Source organism: Ovis canadensis, chromosome 17 (genome assembly GCF_042477335.2).
Source record: "Ovis canadensis isolate MfBH-ARS-UI-01 breed Bighorn chromosome 17, ARS-UI_OviCan_v2, whole genome shotgun sequence".
NCBI lineage: Eukaryota > Metazoa > Chordata > Mammalia > Artiodactyla > Bovidae > Ovis > Ovis canadensis.
Window position 1 is genome coordinate 80,894,832 of NC_091261.1, and position 14,054 is coordinate 80,908,885.

The 14,054-nt window shown below is 44.3% G+C and overlaps 1 protein-coding gene across 1 annotated transcript in view; it reads right to left on the reverse strand.

Moving 5' to 3' along the window:
* LOC138422971 (solute carrier family 5 member 4) overlaps positions 1-3,566 on the reverse strand; it is a 30,130-nt gene extending 26,564 nt beyond the window's left edge. The window contains exons 1-3 of the mRNA XM_069558663.1: positions 3,432-3,566; positions 2,650-2,721; positions 334-438 (exon numbers count right to left, since the gene is read on the reverse strand). Coding sequence (XP_069414764.1) covers positions 334-438; positions 2,650-2,721; positions 3,432-3,566 — 312 coding nt within the window. The remainder of the gene's footprint in view (positions 1-333; positions 439-2,649; positions 2,722-3,431) is intronic.
* Positions 3,567-14,054: the final 10,488 nt, after the last annotated feature.

A 14,054-nucleotide genomic window follows, 5' to 3' on the forward strand; every position in this document is an offset into this window, starting at 1 on the left:
TTCAAGAAGGAGAAATAGAAGTCAAACCAAAGAAGAGTTTGTCCTATGCAGAAAAGAAAAGTGCAAGTGAAAGTCGCTCAGTAGTGTCCAACTCTTTGCGACACCATGGACTGTACAGTCCATGGAATTCTCCAGCCAAAATACTAGAGTGGGTAGCCTTTCCCTTCTCCAGGGGATCTTCCCGACCCAGGGACTGAACCCAGATCTCCTGCTTTGCAGGTGGATTCTTTACCAGCTGAGCCACAAGGGAAGCCCAAGAATACTAGAGTGGGAAACTCAGACAAACACAGCTAGAGTTTTAATTTAAAGCAAAAAGCCTGCGATGTCACTTACGTTCCATTCAAATGCTGCAATGGCAATCCCTGATGCCGCTCCCGTCCCTGCCAGCCCCACAAAGTGGCCACTGCCGATGTTACTGGCGAAGAGAGAGGCGCCCATCTGGAACCCAAGGGAAGAGACTAGGGTCAGAGTTAAAAGCCCCAAATTAGACTTCTTGAAAGCAGGTAAATGTTGCGGTTTTCCATTACTTCTCCATACGGCAGGAGTCAGCAAGCTTATAGCGTGTGGCCTAAATTTAGCCGGTCACCAGTTTTTGCATGGTTGGTATATAAGACTGTTTTCGTATTTTTGAATTATTTTTTGGCTGTGATGGGCCTTTTCATTTTGGTGCACAGGCTTCCCTGGTTTCGGGGCCTGGGCTCCAGAGTGGGCTCAGTAGCTGTGGCACTCGGGCTTAGTTATCCCTTGGCATGTGGGATCTTAGTTCCCCAGCCAGGGATCAAACCTGCGTCCCCTTCATTGGAAGGTGGGTTCTCAACCACTGGGCCACCAGGAAAGTCCCTGAATGGTTTTTAAAAAATTGAGAGAGTAGCATTGACATATATACACTCCCATGTGTAGGACAGATCGCTAGTGGGAACCTGCTGTATCGCGCAGGGAGCTCAGCCTGGTGCTCTGGGAGGGGGGTTGCAGAGGGAGGGGCGTATGTATACTTATGGATGAATCACATTGCCAGACGGCAGAAACTAATACAATACTGCAAACAGTTATCCTCTGCCGGGAGCCAGCGTGAGGAATCCCGCCCGGGGCAAAGGTCATGAGGAAGGAAGCCCGACAAAAAGCAAAGGTGTGATCTGCCTGCAGGGGTTCCCCCTGAGTTTTCCTGAACATCTACCCCCCAAAACCAGAGTCGGCCTGATTTTATTGTACTGTGCTTTCCACTCTTCTGCCTCTAAAAGGAATTAACTTAGGGCTCCAGTTAACAGTCTCCTGAATATAAGAAGAATGTCTCAGTTTGAACCCCCTTTGATGGCTCTCTAACTTGCCTGACAGGTTCCCCCGGACTTTTTGCAGCTTGTGAATTGCTTACAGCCCCCCATCTGTGAGAGGCACAAAGCTTAAAGCATCTTAGAGATACAGAGCCTTTTTCTAAAAAGCTAAAAATTATATTGGTGATGGGTTTTCACTGTTGACTCAATGACTTCTGCCAGGCCTCCATATTCTTTATCTTTTAGGCACCTGGGAGGATATTAATCAATGTAAACGGGATGCAGAAATAGGAGTATAGTAGTTTTGATGTTAGCAACACTAGACTTTTGAGTTAATTACTTTTCTTTGTTATATATCACTGCACTCCTCTTGTGTCCTTGCTATGTAAGAATGTAACTTTATTTAGTGCTTTCTGAGAGTGGCACCAGACTTTGGGAAGAACAACACAAATAAGTCTTCTGATTGACAAACCCTTATCAGAAAAGGGCCGTAAAATGTTAATTGGCCTTCTGGCCAGAAGATGATGTAAATCACCTAAGGCTTATGTATACAACTAGGTATGCAGAGAGAAAGCCTGGTCTCAATAAGAGTCAGGGTGGCTGACGCTGCATAATTTTGTATTGCCCATTGATCTCTATGTACAATCAAAAGTATAAAAAGCCTTCTGAACAATAAAGGATGGACCAGTTTCTTGGACTAGTCTCTCGAACTAGTTTCTTGGAAATCTGGCTTCCCCCGTGTCTCTCTCTCTCTTTCTCCCTCTCCCTCCCTCTCCTTTTCTGGCTGAATTCCCATCTGGAGCAAGGAGGCTCACCAAGTCTACTTACTTGCCCAGGCTTTTAAGTTCCATAAGAGAGAGAGCCCAAGGCGGGGCACTCTCTGATATTCAAACGGATGCCAGTGGCCCAACGTAGATGGTGCAAATCTCTTATCCTGAGATTTTATTGGCTTTCCCCGTGAACCAAGTTATTCAGACTCTTTTCTCCACTAAATTTTCCTACTACTCTATTTCTTCCTAATCTAATCTTATATTTCTAAATAAATAAGTTTTCCTCGCCTACGCCGTTCACCCTTCGAATTTCCCTGGATCCACCGGGGCTGGACCCCGGCAATCCTCCAATTAAAAATAAACTAAAAAAATATGAATCAGAGCCAAAGCAGCTCTTTCCAAATGCCACACTACACCTGCTCTCGTAATTGGTGATGCATTCTCATTTATTAGAATGATAGGGCTGAGCTCTGCTGCCAAGGGTTTAGGAAAAGAGACCCCAGAAAGCAGGCAGTCATTGCACCTCAGACATGATCAGCACTCTACATGTTTTCCTGGCTTGTCCTTAAACATACACACTGGAAATTTATCGCCAGGAAGCTTTGACTCACCGGCCACCAGGTCACATCTCGACCAGCCAGAAAGAAGCCTCCAACAGTGCCCCGATTAGTCCTCAGCATTGCCTGAGCAGAAGGGAAGACACTTATGAGTCAGGCCACAGAAAAAGCCCCTGAGATGCCCCAGAATCTCTGGCCGGGGTTCTGACAGACATGACCTTCTTTTCCAGCACTCCCTAAAAAGAAACAGTGTCCTCAAAACTGTGATACAGCACCAATTTTTCAAGGCCTTCAAAATCACACTTTCATAGAAACCAAGGCACTTTAAGAAGTCATATTTCTCAACTTATGTCCTAATTACTCTGTTTATTTTCATTGATGAATACAGTGTGAGGCACCTATCGCTAAAGCTGTGCTTGGAAGGAAATTTGCAGCCTCCAGCTCGTTACTTAAAAGACAGAATGAATGTAAATGACTTAAGCGTCCAAATCAACTAAGTTATTGATAGAAAGGGAGCAAAGGAAAATAAAATCAATGTGATAATAACACAGCATCTTTATTCATGATGTCAGGTGCTGGAAATGCCAAACAGGATAAGTCTGCAGTCCCACTCTTGGCCCTGTTCACACGATGGGCTTGTCAGAAGAATAAAGTAAATCAGTGGAAGCATTACTGACCCACACATGAGAAAATGACCGCTTAGGGAGGGACAATAAAATCTGTGGCAGCTGATTTTATTGACAGCTGATTTAACGTACACTTGTCCCTCCCTCAGTCATTTCCCCCAGCCTCAAGCCTTGAGCCCACTCTGAACATCCCACTAAGCTCCTACATACCCACAGTCCAACGGCCATCACCAACACAAAATAGATGACAAAGACGGAGATGTCAGCAGCATTTTGTATATGCTCTGATGTCTCAGGAGGGCTGGGGGTCTCAGTCACAGCGCTGGGGCTTAGCGTGCTGGCCATGGTTGCAGGCACTGCTTTCCCCATCTCAGGGACAGCCCTTTTCTTATACGTGCCCTAGGTTAATGATCAGCCTCGGGCAAGTGGGGAGCACTATCAGAGCCATCTCCTGGGCAGGAGGACCTTTAAACCTTTCCTCTGAAGCTCTGAGACCCTGGCCCTCCAGCAGTCCTGTTGGACCGGGTGGAGGGTGGGAAGGAGGGGTGACATGAGATGAGAAACGGGGTGAAAATTGGAGGTGGAGAGAGGCGTGTTCACTGTGTGGAAAGATGGCATCTTTAAGATTTGAATAGTCTGGGTGAGGATTAGGGAGAGATGAAGGGGACAAACAGAGGGGTAAGATAGAGGTGAAGGGTCTAGAAAAGAGTCAGGAGGACAAGGGGTGAGGGATCCTTGCAGAGCAGATAAGATTCCCGACCAAGAAATGTTATCCCTTGAAAGTGAAGTTATTTTGCATTTCCTAGTTTCCTCCGTGTTTCTCTGGAACAGGTAATTTGAGGCAGCCCATGCAAGAAGGGGAAGTGGCTCTGCGAGCACTGCATTCAGAGGGGTCGGGGCAGGGGTGTGGAGTGGGTTGGTACAGAGGTTTTGACAATGGGCGTATCAACCTAAAAGCATGTGGTAATGATTCTCAGGACGCATATAAAGATGTGGGATTGCGTGATCATACGATAGCTCTGTTTTTAACTTTCTGAGGAACCTCCATACTGTTTGCCCTAAGAACTGTGTCAGGTTATACCCCACCAATGGTGTACAAGGGCTTCCCTAGAATCTGCCTGTCAAAGCAGGAAACATGGGTTCGATCCCTGGGTTAGGAAGATCCCCTGGAGGAGGAAATGGCAACCCACTCCAATATTCTTGCCTAGGAAATCCATGGAGGGAGGAACCTGGCAGGCTACAGTCTATGGGGTCGCAAGAGGGTTAGACATGACTTAGTGACTAAACAATAGCAGCAATGGTGCATAGGGGCTCCCTTTTCTCCAGATATTTGCCAGAACTTGAAAGTTCTCGTCTTTTTTATTTTTTTAATTAATTTTTTAATTGAAGGATAATTGCTTTACAGAATTTTGTTGTTTTCTGTCAAACCTCAACATGAATCAGCCATAGATATACAAGTATCCCCTCCCTCCTGAACCTCCCTCCCATCCCCTCCCCATCCCACCCCTCTAAGTTGACACAGAGCCCCTGTCTGAGTTTCCTGAGCTATACAGCAAATCCCCGTTGGCTATCTATTTTCCATATGGTAATGTAAGTTTCCATGTTACTCTCGCCATGCATCTCACCCTCTCCTCCCCTCTCCCCATGTCCATAAGTCTGTTCTCAATGTCTGTTTCTCCATTGCTGCCCTGTAAATAAATTCTTCAGTACCATTTTTCTAGATTCCATATATAGGCATTAGAATATGATATTTATCTTTCTCTTTCTGACTGACATCACTCTGTATAATAGGTTCTAGGTTCATCCACCTGTTTAGAACTGTCTCAAATGTGTTCCTTTTGCTGGCTGAGTAATATTCCACTGTGTATAGGTACCGCCACTGCTTCATCCATTCATCTGCCAATGGACAGTCTTTTTGATTTAATAGTCATACTAACAAGTATAAGGTGATATCTTATTTTGGTGCTGATTTGCATTTACCAAATAATTAGTGATGTTGAACACCTTTTCACATACTTTTTTGGTAATTGGTATATCTTCTCTGGAAAAAATTCTATGCAAGTCCTTTGCCTATTTGAAAATCAGGTTATTTGGTTTTGCTTTTTTTTTTTAAGCATTTAAAAATATTTATTTGGCTGCACTGGATCTTAGTTGCAACACTCAGGATCTTTGCCATGCTGGATGTTTCAGTGTGGTGCATGGACTCTCTAGTTGTGGCGCACAGGCCCAAGAGTGCAAGGGCACAGTAGCTCCACTGCATGTGGGATCTTAATTCCCTGACCAGGGGTCAAGCCTGCGTCTCCTCCATTGCAAGGCAGATTCTTAACCACTGGACCACCAGGGAAGTCCCTAGTGCGGCTTTTGAGTTGATGAGTGTTTGCACACTTTACATATTAACTCCTTACCAGATATATGGTTTGCAAACATTTTCTCCATTCTGTAGGTTGCCTTTTCATTTTGTCGATTGATCTCTTTGCTGTGCAGAAAACTTTTAGTTTAATGTAGTCCCATTTACATTTATTTATTTTTTTCTTTTCTTGCCTGGGTTTTTGATGTCATATCCAGAAAAGTTATTACTAACACCAAGGTCAAGGAGATTTCCCTCTATATTTTCATCTAGAAATTTATAGTTTCAGGTCTTATATTTAAATCTTTAATCTATTTCAAGTTAATTATTTTCAGTGTTGAAAGATAGGGATCCAGTTTAATTCTTTGGCATGTGGTATGCAGTTTGCCCAGGACCACTTATTGAATAGACTATACTTTATCATTGTGTTCGCATCCTTGTCAAAGGTTAATTGACCATTTCCTGGGGTTTATTTATGGGCTGTTGAGTGGTCATGTATGGATGCGAGAATTGGACTGTGAAGAAGGCTGAGAGCCGAAGAATTGATGCTTTTGAACTGTGGTGTTGGAGAAGACTCTTGAGAGTCCCTTGGACTGCAAGGAGATCCAACCAGTCCATTTTAAAGGAGATCAGTCTTGGGTATTCTTTGGAAGGAATGATGCTAAAGCTGAAACTCCAGTACTTTGGCTACCTCATGTGAAGAGTTGACTCATTGTAAAAGACCCTGATGCTGGGAGGGATTGGGGGCAGGAGGAGAAGGGGACGACAGAGGATGAGATGGCTGGATGGCATCACTGACTCGATGGATGTGAGTTTGAGTGAACTCTGGGAGATGGTGATGGACAGGGAGGCCTGGCGTGCTGCGATTCATGGGGTCGCAAAGAGTCGGACACAAATGAGTGACTGAACTGAACTGAATTGAACTGATTCTGTTCCATTGACCAATGTATCTCTTTTTTATCCCAATGTTATACTATTTTGATTACTATAGATTTGTAATTTAGTTTGAAATCCCAGAGTGTCATGCCTCCAGTTTTGTTCTTCTTTCTCAAGATTTCTTTATCTATTTGAAAGCTTTTGTGGCAGGATATTTTTTCCTATTTCTGTGAACAAATATCACTGGTATTTTAATGGGGATTTCGAGAAGGCAATGGCACCCCACTCCAGTACTCTTGCCTGGAAAATCCCATGGATGGAGGAGCCTGGAAGTCTGCAGTCCATGGGGTCACTGAGGGTCGCACATGACTGAGCTACTTCACTTTCACTTTTCACTTTCATGCATTGGAGAAGGAAATGGCAACCCACTCCAGTGTTCTTGCCTGAAGAATCCCAGGGACGCGGGAGCCTGGTACGCTGCCATCTATGGGGTGCCACAGAGTTGGACACAACTGAAGCAACTTAGCAGCAGCAGCATTGAATCTCTAGATTGCTTTGGGTAGTATGAGATTTTGACAATATTACTACTTCCAGTCCATGAATGTGGGATATCTTCCCATTTATTTATATCTTCTTCAGTTATTTTCATCAAGTTTTTATAGTTTTTAGTATACAGATCTTTCACTTCCTTGGTTAAATTTATTTCTGTTTTATTCTTTTTGCTGCTAATGTAAATAAGATTATTTCATTTATTTCTTTTTCAGGTAGTTCATTGTTGGTGTTTAAAAATGCAACTGATTTTTGTGTGTTGATTTTATATCCCACAACTTTACTGAATTTATTAGTTTGAATAACTTGTGTGTGTGTGTGGAGTTCTTAGGATTTCTTGCCTAATTGCTCTGGCTAGTACTTCAGGTACTATGTTGAATAGGAGTGGTGAGAGTGGGCACCCTGGTCTGATTCCTGATCTTAGAAGGAAAGCTTTCAGCTTTTCACCACTGAGTATGTTAGCTATGGGCTTGTCAGATATGGCCTTTATTGAGTTGAGGTAAGTTCCTTCAGCATCTGTTTTGTTGGGAGTTTTTAATCATTAAAAGGTGTCAAATGCTTTTCCTGCATCAGTTTTCAGGTCTGTGCATAGGACCCCAGTCAGTGAGTCGATGACCTCGGTGTGGGCTCACCTTCTAAAAGTGCCCCTCCCTGGTCTTGGACTCCATCAGGGATTCACATGACTCCCGAAAGCACTTTTGCCCATGGAGCCATACCGAATTTTTGTTGCTGAGGGGGGGTACTAGCTGGAGACCTTCTATTCCATTGTCTTGCTGATGGCACCTCACAAACCCCCGTACCATTTTAAAGATGTCTTTTTCTTGATGGAACATTTGCTTGATCGCTGTCAACTTTTCACTGTTTTCCAGAGCTCAAACAACATTCTGCTTTGTTTGTTTCGATGTTTCTGTTGGGGAATGAAATCTTGAAATATCTTAGGCCACCACTTTGCTGGCCATTTCATGATTATAATGGAGTTCTGTAAACTGAGGCATCTCATCAAGTCATTACTATTACCCCCCACACTCTCCCAGAGACCCTATCCTGGGTAAAGTATCCGTCCTTTCCTTTGCAACATCTGTCAGAATTTCTGACCATTTAAACGCAGGTCAAGAAGTAACATGGATGAAATAAAGGCCTCAGTAGGCACCAAGAGGGAAATCAAATGGGCCCCATACAGGGAAATAGGAATACAGCTAAGTTAACTAAACCTTAAAAAAAAAAAAAAAAAGCTCACCAAACTGCACACTTTAATTAATCAATTTATTTATTTACTTAAAAAGGTTTTTTTTGTCTCGAAGCATGTGGAATCTTAGTTCCCAGACCAGGGATCAAACCCATGCCCCCTGCTAGTGGGATGGACCCCTAACCACTGGACCACCCTAGAAGTCCCACGCTAACTAAACTTTGAGCAGAAAAGATGGATCTCACTAGGAAAAAAAGAAACTTTGACCTTAGAGTAAGGTAAGAAAATGTCACTTTTTAGAGAGACCTGTGAACCTGAGTCTAAAACCTTCGTACAGCATGCGGGAAAGGATTTGGAAAGCTCTATGTTTATAACTTTCCTTTACCAGATAAATAAACCCACCAAGCAGCAGGTCTCCTTTGGATCATTTTTCTCTCTGAGTAAGGGATTTCTCTCAGGCATCACATTGTCTTCCACCCATAGGCCTGGAGTTTTTGCCTTCTGGGCTCCTACCTCATCCTGTGCGCAGGATGGAGGCTCAAGGTGCCGCATCCGGGCCTTCTGAAGCCCTTGCTTCTCGAAGCTATTTGGCTTCAGCCTCTGTAGTTCTGCAGCCGTGCACTCGCATTCTCTCGTCTCAGGCCCAGGGGGAAGGAGGAGGAGGAGGAGTCTGGAAACCAGGATACCTCAGAGACCTGTGAGTCTACAGTTCCTGAACATTGACCAGTCTGAAAAATTAATAAAGGAACTTTATTACTTTATTACCCTAGAAGAGAGGCGCATTCTCCTGCCTCCTCTGGGAGATCTATATAGAAGGGTTGGCTTGACAATTGTTTGTTTGGGCCTTCCCTGGTGGGTCGGTGGTAAAGAATCCTCCTGCCAGTGCAGGAAACATGGGTTTGATCCCTGGTCCGGGAAGATCCCACGTGCTGAGGAGCAACAGAGGCCATGCGCTACGACGATGAAGCCTGTGCTCTGAAGCCTGGGAGCTGCAACTGCTGAGCCCACTCAGTGCAGCTGCTGAAGCCTGGACACCCTGGAGTCCGTGCTCCACAACAAGAGCAGCCGCCTCAGTGAGAAGCCCGCGCACTGCAGCTGGAGAGTCGTCCCCTCTCTCTGCGACTAGAGGAAAGCCCGTGCAACGATGACGACCAGCACAGCCGAAAGTAAACAGACAAATAAAGCGATTGACAGCCCTGCATGTGCACGCAGGGGTCTAGGCTGGCCCTTGGGAAGGGTTCCATCCACCCCCTGCGTCCTCACCTCACTGCTGCAGTCGCAATGCCTCTGTCTGCTCCCTGTCACACAAAGCACCCCTCCCTCCCCCGATACAGGCCTCTCTTGTTCCTTTCTTTATCTGCCTAGGCTTTCACCACTGTGCCACCGTCAGCAAATGGCACACAATGCAGACTTCTGCCACCTCCTGGGTGTCCCTTGACCTTAAATGCAGCAGAGGCTTTATGCTTCTATTTCCTCCCCTTAAAACATTCTTTCTGCTAACTTGTTAGAACTAGAACAAGATCTTCTTCCTTTGGGAGGCCAGAGTCATGTAAAGTCATATAAAGAGTCATGTATTTATTGTTGCAACATTAAGGCCAGGACATTGCTTGGTCTGTTGGAGTCATGAAAATGATGTGAGCTGCAAAGCCTCATTATTGCTGTTCAGTTGCTAAGTCGTATCTGACTGTTTGCTACCCCCTGGAGCACACCAGGCTCCCCTGTCCTTCACTATCTCCTGGAGTTTGCTCAGATTCATGTCCCTTACGTGTGTGATGCTATCTAACCATCTCATCCTCTGCTGTCCTCTTCTCCTTTGGCCTTCAATCTTTCTCAGTGTCAGGGTCTTTTCAAACGAGTTGGCTCTTGGCATTAGGTGGCCAAAGTTTTGGAGCTTCAGCATCAGTAACATCCTTAACAAGAGAGGTCCCAGGATTACCAGCTCTGTGGGTAGAGGGAGTTCAGCTTGAACCAACAAGGGGTGCTGTGGAACTAATCGTGGATGCTCTGCTTTCAACTGCTCCCAGCTGGACCAACACCAAGCCTGAGGGCAGGAGACTTTCGCTCCCCACTGGGGACTTTGCAGCTGTGTCCCCATGAGGAGGGACATCTGCGGAGTCATAGGTGATGATCTATGAATCATTCAGCAGAGCACTGGCAGCCATACTCAATTTTACTTGAAATTTATTGTTCTAAAATAGCTTGGTTCTGTGGTCTTCTGTGGTGCAGAATTTTATTTCTTTGGATCCCCAAGGGCATCATTATTGTATAATATTACATATATATAATACAATATAGAATTTACAGTATACTATATCATATTATATATGATATACAATTTATACTATGTAGTCTGTGGTGACCCCGTGAACAGTACTGTCCATGGAATTCTCCAGGCAAAAATACTGGAGTGGGTAGCGTTCCTTTCCCCAGGGTATCTTCCCAACCCAGGGACTGAATCCAGGTCTCCACATTGCAGGTGGAGTCTTTACCGTCTACACCACTAGGAAAGTGTCTATGAAAGTGAAAACGATAATTTTTATGCATATATATTTAAAAATGTAACTTATTTAGTTATTTGTTTCTGGCTGTGCTGGATCTTCTCTGTCCTCAGCTGTGTGGCTTCCTGGTAGGCCTGTGCCGTTTTGGATCACAGGAAGACTCTGTATGTCCTCTAAGATTTTAGCTGAGAACCTCCATCTTTCTGTTAGTTTTTCAATCAGAACTTCCCAGTTTCTTTCCGATATTACCTCAAACCTCCTCGTTTCTGTCAGATTTTACTTCAGAACTGCCTACTTTCTGTTAGATTTTACCTAGAAACTCCTTGTTTCTGTAAATTTTTACCTCAGAATCTCTTCATTCTGTCAGATTTATATCAAACCATCTCCTTATTTTGGTCAGACTTTAACTAAAAACCACCAAGTCTTTCAGGTTTTATCTCACAACCTGCCAGTTTCTGTCACATTTTATCTGAGAAACATCTGGTTTCTGTTAGTCTTTACCTAACACCCCCATAGATTGTCAGATTTCACCTCAGAATCTCATAGTTTCTGTCAGATTTTACCTCAGAAGCCCCTAGTTTCTGTAAGATTTCATGTCAGAACCACCTAGTTTCTGTCAGATTTCACCTCAGAACCCTCTAGCTTCTGTCACATTTTACCTCAGTACCCACTGGTTTCAGTCAGATTTTACCGTAGAAACCTGTAGTTTCTATCAGATTTCACCTCAGAAGCCCCTAGATCTGTCTGATTTTACCTCAGAACTCCATAGCTTCTGTCATATATCATCTAGAACCCCTTAGTTTCTGTCAGATTTTACCTCAGATCTGCCTATTTTCTGTCAGATTTTACCACAGAACTTCTTAGATTCTGTCAGATTTTACCTCAGAACCCTAGTTTCTGTCCGATTTTACCGTAAACACCCTAGTTTCTGTCAGACTTTACAACAGAATCCCACTTTCTGTCTGCTTTTACCTCAGAAGACCATAGTTTCTGTCAATCTCACCTCAGAATCCCCTAGTTTCTGTCAGATTTTATTCAGAACCCCTAGGTTCTGTCAGATTTTATGTCGAACCTCCTAGTTTTTGTTAGATTTTTATGTCAGAAGGCCCTAGTTTATGTCAGATTTTACATCAGAAGCCTCTAGTTTACTTCAGATTTTATGTCAGAAGTGCCTAGTTTATGCCAGATTTTATGCTTCTGCCAGATTTTAACCTCAGACGACTATTCAGTTCAGTTCAGTCGCTCAGTCGTGTCCGACTCTTTGCGACCCCATGAATTGCTGATAAATTTTACCTCAGAATCCCCTAGTTTCTGTCAAATTTCCCCTCAGAACTGCCTAGTTTCTGTCAGATTTTACCACAGAACCCCCTAGTTTCTGTCAGATTTTACTTTAGAACCCCCTGGCTTCTGTCAGATTTTACCTCAGAAGCTCATAGCTTCTGTCAGTTATCACCTCAGGAAATCCTAGTTTCTCTCAGGTTCTACCTCAGAAACCCCTAGTTTTTGTCAGATTTGATCTCAGTAATCCCTAATTTCCATCAGATTTCACCTCCAATCCCCTAGTTTCTGTCAGATCTTACCTCAGATCTCCCTAGTTTCTGTTAGATTTCACCTAGAACCCTTTAGTTTCTGTCAGATTTTACCTCAGAACCCTCTTGTTACTCAGATTTTTACCTCAGAATCCCCTAGTTTCTGTCCAATTTTTCTTCAGACCCCCCGAGGTTCTGTAAGATTTTACCTCAGATCTCCTGATTTTCTGTCAGATTTTAATTCAGAATCCTCTAGTATCTGTCAGATTTTACCTCAGAATCTTCTTGTTTCTCAGATTTCACCTCAGAACCCCCTAGATTCTGTCAGTTTCCTCAGAATCCCCTAGTTTCTGTCAGATCTTACCTCTGAACATCCTAGTTTTTGTCAGATTTCACCTCAGAAGCCCCTAGTTTCTGTTACATTTCACCTCAGTAATCCCTAGTTTCAGTCAGATATTACCTCAGAATCCCTTTGTTTCTGCCAAATTTTACCTCAGAATCCCTTAGTTTCTATGAGTTTTTACCTCAGAACCCCCTTGTTTCTGTCAGATTTTACCTTGGAATGCCCTAGTTTCTGTCAATTTTATATAGTTTCTCAGATTATACCCCTGAACCCCCTAGTTTCTCAAATTTTACCTCTGAAGTCCCTAGTTTTGGTTAGATTTTTTTCTCTTAACCCCCTACTTTCTGTCAGATTTTACCTCTGAACACCCTAATTTCTTTCAGATTTAACCTCAGTACCCTCTAGTTTCTGTCAGATTTTTCCTCAGACCCTGTTTCTTACTGACAGATTTTAACTCATATCCTCTTACTTTAAGAGTTTTTCCTAAAAACCCTGTAGTTTCTTTGAGATTTTACATCTGAACCTCTTTCTGATTTTATCACATAAACTAATTTTTTTTCTGTACAGTTTTACTTCAGAAACTCTTTTTTATTTTCTCTTAGATTTTGCCTCAGTATGTTCTAGTTTCTGTTATTTTCTGCATCTTGGCTGCAGCCATACCCTGGCCAGGTCCCCAGACTCCTGACCCACAGGAGTCACAAGCAGTCCTTATCATCTCAGAGAAGTTCTCCGGTTCCAGGTCCGTCAAGACCCCTGGCCATCCCTGGGCTCCAGCCTGAGGATGTGGCTGACTGTTTGTGCTCAGCTGGGATGGCAGCCGTGCTGCTCACAGGGGAATTCAGACCAATGGCAGGTGACCCTGAATACTGAGCTCCTGTCCTCATCCTGAACATATGGCTCACAGAGTACCCCATGTCACCACTCGAGTGTTCTGCTGCCCTCTTTCACTGTCCTTTCACATACACGTAGGATTGCACTGGACTGTGGGGCCACAGCTAACAGAGATGCACATTTTGGGATAAGGTCAGTTTCCAAGAAGACAAGAGTCTCAATGTAAGCATATCCCTGTGCCCAGGGTGGACCTAGAAATGCCCCTCAGCTGAACAGTGGGCCACTCTGAATGGGGGCTAGGATATCCCAGAGGTTAGAGGAGGTGTCTGTGACCAGCACGGGCCAAAATGCTGAGTCTCAGAATGGGTGGTGGGCCAACCAGTGGGGAAACCACTCAGGGCTCTCTGAAACCTTCCTCCATGATGGGGACCCTCATCCCCATGAGGCCCATCCCCCAGAACTCCTGGTCTGCACCCAATAGTTCAGATTTGTTTCCCACCTCCTGGTCCATGTGAGGTCTTAGCCGAGTCTGTGTCAGGGAGAGGCTGCTGGAAGCTGAGAATCAGAAGGTGTCTCTAAGGAGAGGGTGGATCCTGGGAGTGTCTGTGCAGAGGAGGAGACAAAGCTGTGGGCAGAGGTTCTGTAGGGTGACCCGTGTGGAGTTAGGTGTGTGT